Here is a 14,127-nt window from a genome sequence, read left to right on the forward strand (position 1 = left end):
ACTGCAGATTAAATCCACACGATCAACTGGGCAGACTCTGTCTATGGAATATATGAAAGGTCACTGAGAGCTCCCACAAAAGAAAACACACTAGCTCTGATAGCCGTGGACATTGGAGACAAAAACACCCAGGAGTAGGACCAGATTAGAATCTGAGCTGCCCCCACAACAGGTCCAGAGATCAGTACATTGTTGGAGGGCATCCTAGGGAGGTGAGGTGAGGGAAAGGATCCTGACAGCAGTGACTCAAGAAAAATATTTATTATTCTTATCTTTTGACTTGTTCTATAGATTCTTTTGGATTTTTTTTTTCTTTTTGTTTGCTTTTTTACCCCACTCTGTTGTAGTTGTTGATTTTATTGACACTAGGAAATCTAATTAAGCTTTAGAACTTCTTCAGTCACATTTTTTATTGTTATTATAAACCTCTGCCTCTACATTGGGCTTTTGCATTCTGTGGAGTTTTCCTTTTTCTAATTTCTTCTTCCTGTTTTTTTTTTTCTTTTTCATAATTTTAATTTTTAAAAAACTGTTATATTTTTTCTACATTTATTCCTCTGTTTGCCTTTCCAACTGTTCTTTTCCCCTTGCAGTTAATCTTTAATGTATATAAATCTTGATCTACCTCTGTTTAACTTTGCATATCTATTCTTTCTTTGCTTTCTTCCCCACTTGGCACGTTGCTTTAGTTTTGTTTTCCAGTTTGTGCTTTAGTTAGTTTTGTTCTTAACTTGTAAATATAATTTTTTATTTCCTTTGTTTGCCAGGTCAATATACTGTATTTTTGTTGGACTGTTTTGACTTTGCTCGTGGGTGTATATGTATATTCCATTATTTTAATTATTATTTGCCTGATTCTGTAAGTGTCATTTGTCTGGGGTTCATCTCTGGTTTCTCGTTTTGGATATTTGTTTTAATCTCACTTAATGCCAGTTGGAGAAGGAAATGGCAACCCACTCCAGTGTTCTTGCCTGGAGAATCCCAGGGATGGGAGAGCCTGGTGGGCTGCCATCTCGGGGGTCGCACAGAGTCGGACATGACTGAAATGACTTAGCAGCTGTAGCAATACCATAACAAACTACTCGTGGAATCTTCATTCCTGACCAGAGATCAAGCCCTGAGCCTTTGGAGTGGGAGCATTGACTCCAAGACCCTAGACTACCTGAGAACTAACCCTAGGGAGTATCAGATAGTGAGAACTCACACAAAGGAAACCACTTGAATACAAGACCTGAATACAAACCAGATCATCAGTAGACAGGATTACCACTTCCCTCAGCCTTGCCAGTCAGAGGAGAAACAAACAAAAATTTAGCATAAATCTCACTCTATAAGAAGCTTACACAAACCACTGGACCAACCTTAGGAGGGCAGAACCCAAAAGGAAGAATTCAACCTTGAAACCTGGGGAAAAGGAGACCTCAAACACAGTAAGTTAAAATAATGAAAAGGCAGAGAAATACTACACAAATGAAGGAACAAACTAGAAACACAGAAGTCCAAATAAATGAAGAGGAAATAGGCAAACTACTTGAAAAAGAATTCAGAATAATGATAGTAAAGATGTTCAAAAACCTTGAAAACAAAATGGAGAAAATGTAAGAATCAATTAAAAAAGACCTAGAAGAATTAAAGAATAAACATAAAAAGACAACACGATTACTGAAATTAAAAATACTCTAGATGGAATCAATAGCAGAATATCTGAAGCAGAAGAAAAATCAGTGAGCTGGAAGACAAAATGGTGGAAATAGCTTCCAAAGAGCAGAATAAAGTAAAAAGAATGAAAAGAACTGAGGATAGTCTCAGAGCCCTCTGGGACAATATCAAACCACCAACATTCGAGTTATGGGGGTCCCAGAAGAAGGAAAAAGAAAAGGTATGAGAAAATTTTTCAAGAGATTATAGTTGAAAATTTCCCCAACATGGAAAAGGAAATAGTCACTCAAGTCCAAGAGACACAAAGAGTCCCACACAGGATAAACCCAAGGAGAAACACACCAAGACACATAATAAAGTAACAAGAGTAAACACAATATTAAAAGCAGCAACAGAGAAGCAACAAGTTAAAAACAAGGGAGACCCCATATGCTTAACAGCTTATCTTTCAGCAGAAACTCTGCAGGCCAGAAGGGAATGGCAGGATATATTTAAAGTACTAAAAGGGAAAAATCTACAACCAAGATTACTGCACCTGGCAAGGATCTCATTCAAAATTGATGGAGAAATAAAAAGCATTTCAGACAAGCAAAAGTTAAGAAAATTCAGTACCACCAAACCAGCTTTTCAACAAATGTTAAAGGGACTTATATAGTCAAGAAATACAAGAAAAGAAAAAAGATCGAGAAAATCAATGCCAAATAATTAAGAAAATGGCAATAGGAACATATATATCAATAATTACTTTAAATGTAAATGGATTAAATGCTCCAACCAAAAGACACAGACTGGCTCTATGGATACAAAAACAAGACCCATATATATGCTGTCTACAAGAAACCCCGTATACGTGTCTAAAGACACAGAGAGACTGAGAGGATGGAAAAATATATTCCATGCAAATGGGAAGCAAAAGAAAGCTGGAGTAGCAATCCTCATATCAGACAAAATAGACCTTAAAATAAAGAAGATTACAAGAGATAAAGAAGGACACTACATCATGATCAAGGAATCAATCCAAGAGGAAGACATAACAATTGTAAATCTCTATGCACCCAACATAGGAGCACCTCAGTACATAAGACAAACACTAACAGACATAAAAGGAGAAATTGACAGTAACACAATAATAGTAGGAAACTTTAACAACCCAGTTACACCAATGGACAGATCATTAAAACAAAATTAATAAGGAAACACAAGTCTTAAATGATACATTAGATGAGATGGATCTCTTGATATCTTCAGGATATTCCATCCAAATGCAGAAGAATACACCTTCTTCTCAAGTGCACATGAAACATTCTCCAGGATAGACCACATCTTGGGTCACAAATCAAATCTCAGTAAATTTAAGAAAATTGAAATCGTATCAAGTATTTTCTCCAACCACAGCGCTATGAGATTAGATATCAGTTACAAGAAAAATGCTTTAAGAAACAGAAATACATGGAGATTAAACAACACGTTTCTAAATAGCCAACAGGTTACTGAAGAAGTCAAAAGGGAAATTTAAAAAATCTAGAAACAAATGACAATAAAACTACAACAACTCAAAACCTATGGGACGCAGGAAAAGCAGTTCTAAGAGGGAAGTTTATAGCAACACAATCCTACTTCAAGAAACACGGAAAACATCGAATAGACAACCTAACTTTACACCTAAAATAACTGGAAAAAGAACAACAACAACAACAACAACAAAAAAAAACATAATTAGTAGAAGAAAATAAATCATAAAGATCCAAGCAGAAATAAATGAAAAAGAAATGAAAGAAACAATAGTAAAGATGAATAAAACTAATAGGTGGTTCTTTGAGAAGATAAAATTGACAGGCCTTTAGCCAGACTCATCAAGACAAAAAGAGAGAAGAATCAAATCAACAAAATTGGAAATGAAAAAGGAGAAGTTACAACAGACAATGCAGAAATACAAAGGATTATAAGAGACTATTTGAACAACTATATGGAAATAAAATGGATAACCTGGAAGAAATGGACAGATTCTTAGAAAAGTTCAATCTTCCAAGACTGAACCAGGAAGAAATAGAATTTATGAACAACCCAATTAATAGCACTGAAATTGAAGCTGGGATCAAAAATTTCCCCAAACACAAAAGCCCAGGACCAGATGGCTTCACAGGAGAATTATATCAAGCATTTAGAGAATAGCTAATGCCTATCCTTCTAAAACTCTTTCAAAAAATTACAGAGGAAGGAACACTTCCAAACTCATTCTGTGAGGCTACTATCACCCTGATACCAAAACCAGACAAAGACAACACACAAAAAAAGAAAACTATAAGCCAATATCATTGATGAACATAGATATAAAAGTCCTCAACAAAATTCTAGCAAACAGAATTCAGCACATCACACAGCTCATACACTAGGACCAAGTTGGCTTTATTCCAGGGATGCAAGGATTCTTCAATATATGCAAGTCAATCAGTGTGATCCACCATATTAAAAAATTGAAAGATAAAAACCATATGATCATCTCAATAGATGCAGAAAAAGCCTTTGACAAAATTCAGCACCCATTAATGATCAAAGCTTTTCTAAGAATGGGCATAGAAGGAACCTACCTCAACGTAGTAAAGGCCGTATATGATAAACCTAGAGCAAACGTTATTATCAATGGTGAAAAACTGAAAGCATTCCCCCTAAGATCAGGAACAAGACAGGGGTACCCATTTTCACCACTATTATTCACATAGTTCTGAAAGTCCTAGATACAGCAGTCAGAGAAGAAAAAGAAATAAAAGGAACCCAGATTGGAAAAGAAGAAGTAAAGCTCTCATCGTTGGTAGATGACATGATACTGTATGTAGAAAACCCTAAAGATCGTATCAGAAAATTACTAGAGCTAATCAGTGAATTTGGCAAAGTTGCAGGATACAACATCAATACACAGAAATCACTTGTATTTCTATATACTAACAATGAAAAATCAGAAAGAGAAATTAAGGAATCAATCCCTTCACCACTGCAACAAAAAGAATTAAGTATCTAGGAATAAACTTACCTAAGGAGACGGTGTGATCACTGACCTAGAGCCAGACATCCTGGAATGTGAAGTCAAGTGGGCCTTAGAAAGCATACTATGAACAAAGCTAGTGGAGGTGATGGAATTCCAGTTGAGCTATTTCAAATCCTGAAAGATGATGCTCTGAAAGTGCTGCACTCAATATGCCAGCAAATTTGGAAAACTCAGCAGTGGCCACAGGACTGGAAAAGGTCAGTTTTCATTCCAATCCCAAAGAAAGGCAATGCCAAAGAATGCTCAAACTACCGCACAATTGCACTCATCTCACACGCTAGTAAAGTAATGCTCAAAATTCTCCAAGCCAGGCTTCAGCAATATGTGAACCGTGAACTTCCTGATGTTCAAGCTGGTTTTAGAAAAGGCAGAGGAACCAGAGATCAAATTGCCAACATCCGCTGGATCATCAGAAAAGCAAGAGAGTTCCAGAAAAACATCTATTTCTGCTTTATTGACTATGCCAAAGCCTTTGACTGTGTGGATCACAATAAACTGTGGAAAATTCTGAAAGAGATGGGAATACCAGACCACCTGATCTGCCTCTTGAGAAATTTGTATGCAGGTCAGGAAGCAACAGTTAGAACTGGACACGGAACAACAGACTGGTTCCAAATAGAAAAAGGAGTTCGTCAAGGCTGTATATTGTCACCCTGCTTATTTAACTTATATGCAGAGTACATCATGAGAAACGCTGGACTGGAAGAAACACAAGCTGGAATCAAGATTGCCGGGAGAAATACCAATAACCTCAGATATGCAGATGAAACCACCCTTATGGCAGAAAGTGAAGAGGAATTAAAAAGCCTCTTGATGAAAGTGAACGTGGAGAGTGAAAAAGTTGGCTTAAAACTCAACATTCAGAAAACGAAAATCATGGCATCCGGTCCCACCACTTCATGGGAAATAGATGGGGAAACAGTGGCTGACTTTATTTTTCTGGGCTCCAAAATCACTACAGATGGTGACTGCAGCCATGAAATTAAAAGACGCTTACTCCTTGGAAGGAAAGTTATGACCAACCTAGATAGCATATTCAAAAGCAGAGACATTACTTTGCCAACAAAGGTTCGTCTAGTCAAGGCTATGGTTTTTCCTGTGGTCATGTATGGATGTGAGAGTTGGACTGTGAAGAAGGCTGAGCACCGAAGAATTGATGCTTTTGAACTGTGGTGTTGGAGAAGACTCTTGAGAGTCCCTTGGACTGCAAGGAGATCCAACCAGTCCATTCTGAAGGAGATCAGCCCTGGGATTTCTTTAGAAGGAATGATGCTAAAGCTGAAACTCCAGTACTTTGGCCACCTCATGCGAAGAGTTGACTCATTGGAAAAGACTGATGCTGGGTGGGATTGGGGGCAGGAGGAGAACAGAATGACAGAGGATGAGATGGCTGGATGGCATCACTGACTCGATGGACGTGAGTCTCAGAGAACTTCGGGAGTTGGTGATGGACAGGGAGGCCTGGCGTGCTGCGATTCATGGGGTTGCAAAGAGTCGGACACAACTGAGCGACTGATCTGATCTGAAGGAGATAAAAGAACTGTACACAGAAAATTATACGACACTAATGAAATCAAAGACAACATAAACAGATGGAGAGATATTCCATGATCCAGGGTAGCAATTATCAACATTGTGAAAATTACTATTTATACTACCAAATGCAATCTACAGATTCTGTGTGATCCCTATCAAATTACCAATGGCATTTTTCACAGAACTGGAACAAAAAATTTCACAATTCATGTGGAAGCACAAAAGAGCCCAAATAGCCAAAGCAGTCTTGAGAAAGAAGAATGGAGCTGGAGGAATCAACCTTCCTGACTTTAGAGTATACTACAAACCTATAGTCATTAAGACAGTATGGTACTGGCACAAAAACAGAAATATAGACTAATGGAGCAAGATAGAAACCCCAGACATAAACCCATGCACCTATGGGTACCTTATTTTTGACAAAGGAGGCAAGAATATACAATGGAACAAAGACATCCCCTTCAATAAATGGTGCTGGGAAAACTGGACAGCTACATGTAAAAGAATGAAATTAGAATACTTCCTAACATCATACACAAATATAAACTCAAAATCGATCAGAGACCTAAATGTAAGACCAGAAACTAGAAAACTCTTAGAGGAAAACAAGGGCAGAACATTCAATGACATAAATCTAAGCAAGATCCTCTATGACCCACCTCCTAGAGTAATGGAAATAAAAACAAAAGTAAACAAGTGGGACCTGATTAAACTTAAAAGCTTTTGTACAGCAAAGAAAACTATAAGCTAGGTAAAAAGACAACCCTCAGAATGGGAGAAAATAATAGCAAATGAAACAACTGACAAAGGATTAATTTCCAAAATATATAAGCAGCTCATACAACTCAAAGCCAGAAAAACAAACAACCCAATCAAAAATCAGAAGAAACAACTAAAAAACTTTTCTCCAAAGAATATATACAGATGACTAACAAACACAGATAGCATATTGAAAAGCAGAGACCTTGCTTTGCCAACAAAGGTCCGTCTAGTCAAGGCTGTGGTTTTTCCAGTGGTCATGTATGGATGTGAGAGTTGGACTGTGAAGAAAGCTGAGCGCCGAAGAACTGATGCTTTTGAACTGTGGTGTTGGAGAAGACTCTTGAGAGTCCCTTGGACTGCAAGGAGATCCAACGAGTCCATTCTGAAGGAGATCAGCCCTGGGATTTCTTTGGAAGGAATGATGCTAAAGCTGAAACTCCAGTACTTTGGCCACCTCATGCAAAGAGTTGACTCATTGGAAAAGACTCTGATGCTGGGAGGGATTGGGGGCAGGAGGAGAAGAGGACGACAGAGGATGAGATGGCTGGATGGCATCACTGACTCAATGGACATGAGTCTGAGTGAACTCCGGGAGATGGTGATGGACAGGGAGGCCTGGCGTGCTGCAATTCATGGGGTCACAAAGAGTCGGACAAAACTGAGCGACTGAACTGAACTGAACTGAACAAACACATGAAAAGATTCTCAACATCACTCATTTGAGAAATGCAAATCAAAACTACAATGAAATATCACCTCACACCAGTCAGAATGGCCATCATCAAAAAGTCACCAAACAATAAATTCTGGAGAGGGTATGGAGAAAAGGGAACATTTTTGCACTGTTAGTAGGAATATAAATTGATACAGCCACTATGGAAGACGGTGTGGAGATTCCTTAATAAACTTGGAATAAAACCACCATATGACCCAGCAGTCCCACTCCTAGGCATATACCCTGAGGAAACCAAAATTGAAAAAGACACATGTATCCCATTGTTCACTGCAGCACTGTTTACAATAGCTAGAATATGAAGCAACTTAGAAGTCCATCAATAGAGCAATGGGTAAAGAAGTTGTGGTACATACACACAATGGAATATTACTCACCCATAGAAAGGAATGCCTTTGAGTCATTTCTGATAAGGTGGATGAACCTAGAACCTATTATCAGAGTGAAGTAAGTCAGAGAAAGGTAAATACCGTATTCTAACACATATATACGGAATATAGAAAAATCATACTGAAGAATTTATGTTCAGGGAAGCAGTGGAGAAACGGACATGGAGAATAGACTTACAGACATGAGGAGAGGGGAGGAGAGGGTGAAATATATGGGAAGAGTAACATGGAAACTTACATCACCATATGTAAATTAGATAGCCAATGGGAATTTGCTGCATGGCTCAGGCAACTACAGGGGCTCTGTATCAATCCAGAGTAGTGGGATGGGGCAGGAGATGGGGGAGAGGCTCAAAACGGAGGGGATATATGTACCTATGGCTGATTTCATGTTGAGGTTTGACAGAAAACAAAATTCTGTGAAGCAGTTATTCTTCAATTAAAAAAAAACACCACTGTCATATGTGTTGGACATATAAGGGTTAATAAGACACAGTTCTTGTTCTAAGAGAAGTTACAGTTTGACATAATCAGACTTTATTTTCCCAAAACAAACCTAAATGAAATGTCACTAATAGACTACTTTAGGTGACTTTTATAAGTATAAATGAACAGTTTCAACATCAAGAATTAATGTAAGAATGCATATTACATACAAGAGTTGATCTTTGTTATATCAATTTTCATGTGCAATCAAGCTCTCTTATTCTCAGAATGTACAGTTGAAGATAGTCTCATGGGGTTTTGGCACCAGAGTACCCTTTGTTTATGATTTGTATATAATGGCGATGGGGCTCCTTTCTTTGTGAATTTGGAAATCAAATGTGCAGATTCTCCCTGAAAACAATAGCAAATAAGTTTTATTTATATTTAATAAGGGTAACTGTTAACGTAACCTTCCAAAGCAGTTAGTCTCCAGTAGATGAAATGTTGTAGTACTCCTCTGGTACACTATGGACTATAATTAAACTATATATTGTATGGTTACCTTCAGAGAGTTCAGAGTGCTTTGAACTCATGGCTCCTGAAGGGGTGCAAATGAGCTTAAAGATATTTTACCAATTGTTTTGACTGGGAAACTCATATTCAGAGAAGATACATGTTTTCCTCAAGGACATTCATTGAGTGAGAAGGAAGATTGTGATTTTTACCTAAGGATTCTGTGTCTAATCCAGAAATCTTTCAAGCCATGAATTATTCATAAACATACATTTTTGGAGGGAAAGGTATATCTCTAATAGTTAAAAGATTTTTTTAGACAAGCAGACAATGCTTGAATTAAAATTTCTACTGTCCCATTAGATGTCCATCAGCAGACGAATGGATAAGAAAGCTGTGGTACATATACACAATGGAATATTACTCAGCCATTAAAAAGAATACATTTGAATCAGTTCTAATGAGCTGGATGAAACTGGAGCCTATTATACAGAGTGAAGGAAGCCAGAAAGAAAAACACCAATGCAGTATACTAACACATATATATGGAATTTAGAAAGATGATAATGATAACCCTATATGTGAGACAGCACATGTAGAGACACAGATGTATAGAACAGTCTTTTGGACTCTGTGGGAGAAGGTGAGGGTGGGATGATCTGAGAGAATAGCACTGAAACATTTATATTATCATATGTGAAACAGATCGCCAGTCCAGGTTTGATGCACGAGACAGGGTGCTCAGGGCTGGAGCACTGGGATGACTCAGGGATGGGATGGGGAGGAAGGTGGGAGGGGGGTTCAGGATGGGGAACACATGTAAATCCATGGCTGATTTATATCAATGTATGGTAAAGAACACTACAATATTATAAAGTAATTAGCCTCCAACTAAAATAAAGTTTAAAAAAAGTAAATAAATTGACATCTAATCTGTAAGTCAGCTTATCTTGAAGCCAAGAAAATGGTATTATCAAAGAACTGGTATTTCTTTGCAGTACTGTGATGAGGTTAACCTTGCTTACTTACAGTGTTGCCCTTTTCGACGTGGCAGCATAAGTTGTATTATGGGGGTCTGCTCTGGGGTATAGTCTTGTTTTTCTGGTTGCCGTTCTTTTAAGAAAGGTATCCTGAATCTGGAAATAGTGTAGAAACTGACAACTAGCGTTCAGAGAAGAGGGTCAAGTAGACATCATTTGAGAATATAGGTTTAAAAAATTAGATTCTGTCATTCTGCAAAAGTGAAATTTGGGTCAAGAAAGGGAGATGGGGGGCTAAAAGCATGGTAGAAAGAGAAGAGGACAGGAGCCAGCATCTGACTTGTCAACTATGATGAGTGATTTAAAGATTTTAGTCTCTTAAGTGGTTAATCCCAAATCTTGGTATGCTTTTATATACCTGGTCTATAAACCTTAGTATCTGTCAGGTAGCAGGATTCATGAGAGAAAGTGAAATACTTACATTGATATTTGTATTGACTTTTCATTTATAAGCTAGTTTATTTTTAAAAAATTAGACATTATTAGGAAATACTCTGGAGAAGGGAATGGCACCACACTCCAGTACTCTGGCCTGGAAAATCCCATGGATGGAGGAGCCTGGTAGGCTGCAGTCCATGGGTCTCGAAGAGTCGGATATGACTGAGCGACTTCACTTTCACTTTTCACTTTCATGCATTGGAGAAGGAAATGGCAACTCACTCCAGTGTTCTTGCCTGGAGATTCCCAGGGATGGGAGAGCCTGGTGGGCTGCCGTCTGTGGGGTCGCACAGAGTCGGACACGACTGAAGTGACGCAGCAGCAGCAGGAAATGCTGTAATAGAAATGGTGTTAAATATCCTGAGTCTTTCATATGTCTTTTATTCATTCATTTTGTGTACCATTTTCTGAGGAGTTTTTACTTGTTGAAAGGCTTCTTTTTGCTTTCTCTAAATGCTCATCCTTGTTCTTAAAAAACTTAGTTTGGGTTTCTACCATATTAGTGTTTGGGAATGACTTGGGAGTGGTAATGGCTCACTTGATTAGAATAAATGATAGATGCAGAAGGAAAACATTTTTTCCTTTATCATTCCTCAAATTTGGTATCTTTCTAGATAGATTTTGAAGAAACTATAATCCAATTAAAAAATAAAAAGGCACTTGGAACCCTTTTTTTTTTTACATAAACAGTTATTTAATGGGTTCATTACCAGGAGTTGTTTTCTTAACTGTTAAAAAGCAATAAGGAAAAAAAAAAAAGCAGTCAAGAAAAAAGAGCAATCAAAGTTTTTCCTTTTGAGTTGGAAAATTACGTCACAATAGAAATTTGATACTGTTTTCTTCCTGCCCACTTTTCTGCTCTGAGAATTATTGTAATTAGTATATTAAAAGTACAGATTCATTACCAAAAACAGCTCTATCACCAGATAGTTGGTTCTTCAAACCTGAAGTTAAAATCAAATCTCTACTTAGGTTTATTTTTCTGAAGTCTATCGAATATGCAGGTGACAAGAATATTTATGTTTATTCCTTAGCCATGTTCAAACAGTTTTGACCTTCCTCTGTGCAACATCTTTTGTATCTCTAGGCAACAGGAAAGGATAAATTCACAGAGGGAAGAGATAGAAAGACAACGAAAAATGTTAGCGAAGCGGAAACCTCCTGCCATGGGACAGGCCCCTCCAGCAACCAATGAGCAGAAACAGCGGAAAAGCAAGACCAACGGAGCTGAGAATGAAACGTATGTTCTTTATTAACGCGAAGTAAGATACTGTATTCTCCCCTGAGATACAAACCTCCTGTCGAGCGCCACTGGAAGAAGTGATAAATTGTGGAGATTTCTAGAGCTTAACCTTTCTTTTTAGTTACATTAATAGATTTGCTCAACTCATATAAAAGTTGTACACAATTAACTCATTTTCTTAGTCCTAATCTTATATAAGAAGTTTCGAATGAGAGGGAGAAAAAGAATGTCATTAAACTTGATGTCATGCTCTTTGGCCAGTCTTAAAACAAATGTGATGTCATTAGGTATTCAAATGATGTAACTGCTTGTGTGTGCTTCCAGGCTGTGGTATGTTGGTGTCACCTTAAGGGGATTATCTGGCTCTATTTCAGACTGAAGAACGCACAAGTGAAGAATGCTATTTAGTAGTCTGAAGAATACTAGTTACCACTCACGAATTTAGATGGAACCTAAGAAAAAATAGGTATTATTTTAGGAAAAGAACATTTTCCCAGTAAGCCAAGTCTTGACATTCCCAGTTGTTGTTTATTTATTTATTTTTTTCTATTCTGAGAACCTAAGGAAAATGCCAGTATCTTCAGTTGCAGTGTAGTCATCTTTTTCACTGCTAGTCAACAAGTATTCCTTAGTTACCATGAATAGGAGCAGTAGAATATTCAGAGTACAGATGCCTTCTTTCTTCAGTCCCTCCCCATATCAGATTTCCCTAATTGACTTTTGAATTCTTGACCACTAAGAGAATTTTCCGCTAGGACAGGCAGTGGCAAACTTTTTCTCCATTGGGCCAGATAGTAAACACTTCAGGCTTTGCACACTAGAGAGTCTCTGTTGCCACTACTCAACTCTGCTGTTATAGTTTGAAAACATTCATAGGCAGCACGTAAGTGAATGGATGTGGCTATTTCCAGAACAGATTACTAGCCGAATGGCCCACAGGTTGTAGTTTGCCAAGTAGGCAGGACTGCTGAACAGTTAGAATTAGCATGGGAAATAAAACCAGCAAATTACTTACCTATTTTAAAAATTTCTTATTCATGCTCATCACCACTATCTTTAAGAGGTTTTCCAATTAAAAGGGAAGAAGAGATCTATAAATGTATAGAAAATCTCTATAGAATTGATGGTAGCCATAATGTCAGTTTCTGAATTAGGTGTTTGAATGTTTGAAATATAAAACATATTTGTCATAGAAATATTCATTGGTATTATAATCAGTATTTCCCTAGTGGCCTTATTGGTTTTTCAAGGGAAAAAGAAATTTCTTAAAGCTGTCATTGTAGGGTTTAATTGTAGCTACAAATGAGAGCTAATGATACCATGTAATTTATTGACTAATATGTCTTTTGCCTTTAGTGTTTTCATGTTAGTTCACAAAAACATATTAACCCATAATCCACTTCAAGTATAAAAATACTTATTACCATTGTTAAAAGTTCATGACATCCCAGAAATGTATCTTTCTTCATTCCAGTGAGAAAGCTGGCTTAACACCAGTCCTCACCCAATACATACCTGATGTCTTGGGGAGCCTTTTCCTTGACATTCATTTAGTAAGTCTGTGTTAAATGCTTATTATAGGTTCGGCCCTGTTCTGGACACCAGGGTGCAAAGCTGAAGGAGACAGCCCAGCCTTAGGACTCACAGTTTATTTAGGGAAAATGAACAGATGAATAAACTAATAGTCACTTTTAAGTATCGTGATAAAGGTATGCACAGTGATTAAGTCTGGAAAATGTCTTCACTAGATTCTAAGCAATATCCCCTTTCAAAAAGTCCAAGTGGGAGACTTTCCTGCTGAACCAGTGACTAAGACTGCTCCCAATGCAGGGGACCTGGGTTTGATCCCTGATCAGGGAACTAGATCCCACATGCTAAGAGTTCTCATGCCACAACTAAAGATCCCAAATGCTGCAACTAAGACCCAGAGCAGCCAAATAAATAAAAAAAAATATTTTTAAAAAATGTTCAAGTAGGAACCCAGTTTTGAAGAATTCTTCAGGCAAAAGTTGTATACATTACTCTGATTATTGTCTTCTTTCATAACTCCTACATTTATTTTGTGAAGGAACTCTTCTTCCAGTATTATTTGAAAATTATTTCATGCCAATGAATAAAACCATTGGCTTAGAAATAGCAAAGTGGGCACAGGTTGTTATGTTTTGTTTTGTTTTTGCCATAGAATAATAATTAGAATTCGGTCTAAGCCAGTAGAGTGTAAGTAAGCAGTTGCCATCTGGAGTCCTGAGTAAAATCCAAGCTGGAAGGCCTTTGGTCTAGTCTTTAATAATTAAGTATCCATGGCTCATTCCCTTGGCCAGAAGCCAAAAATATTCCTCTTGTGT

The 14,127-nt window shown here is 37.5% G+C and overlaps 1 protein-coding gene across 8 annotated transcripts in view; it reads left to right on the top strand.

The window, feature by feature from the left end:
* TLK2 (tousled like kinase 2) overlaps positions 1 to 14,127 on the top strand; it is a 124,325-nt gene that overhangs the window by 81,544 nt on the left and 28,654 nt on the right. For all 8 annotated transcript variants that reach the window (XM_061392269.1, XM_061392268.1, XM_061392272.1 and 5 more), the window contains one exon: positions 11,627 to 11,779. In XM_061392269.1, the coding sequence (XP_061248253.1) occupies positions 11,627 to 11,779 (153 nt within the window). The remainder of the gene's footprint in view (positions 1 to 11,626; positions 11,780 to 14,127) is intronic.

The sequence above is a fragment of the Bos javanicus genome, chromosome 19 (genome assembly GCF_032452875.1).
Source record: "Bos javanicus breed banteng chromosome 19, ARS-OSU_banteng_1.0, whole genome shotgun sequence".
Lineage (NCBI taxonomy): Eukaryota > Metazoa > Chordata > Mammalia > Artiodactyla > Bovidae > Bos > Bos javanicus.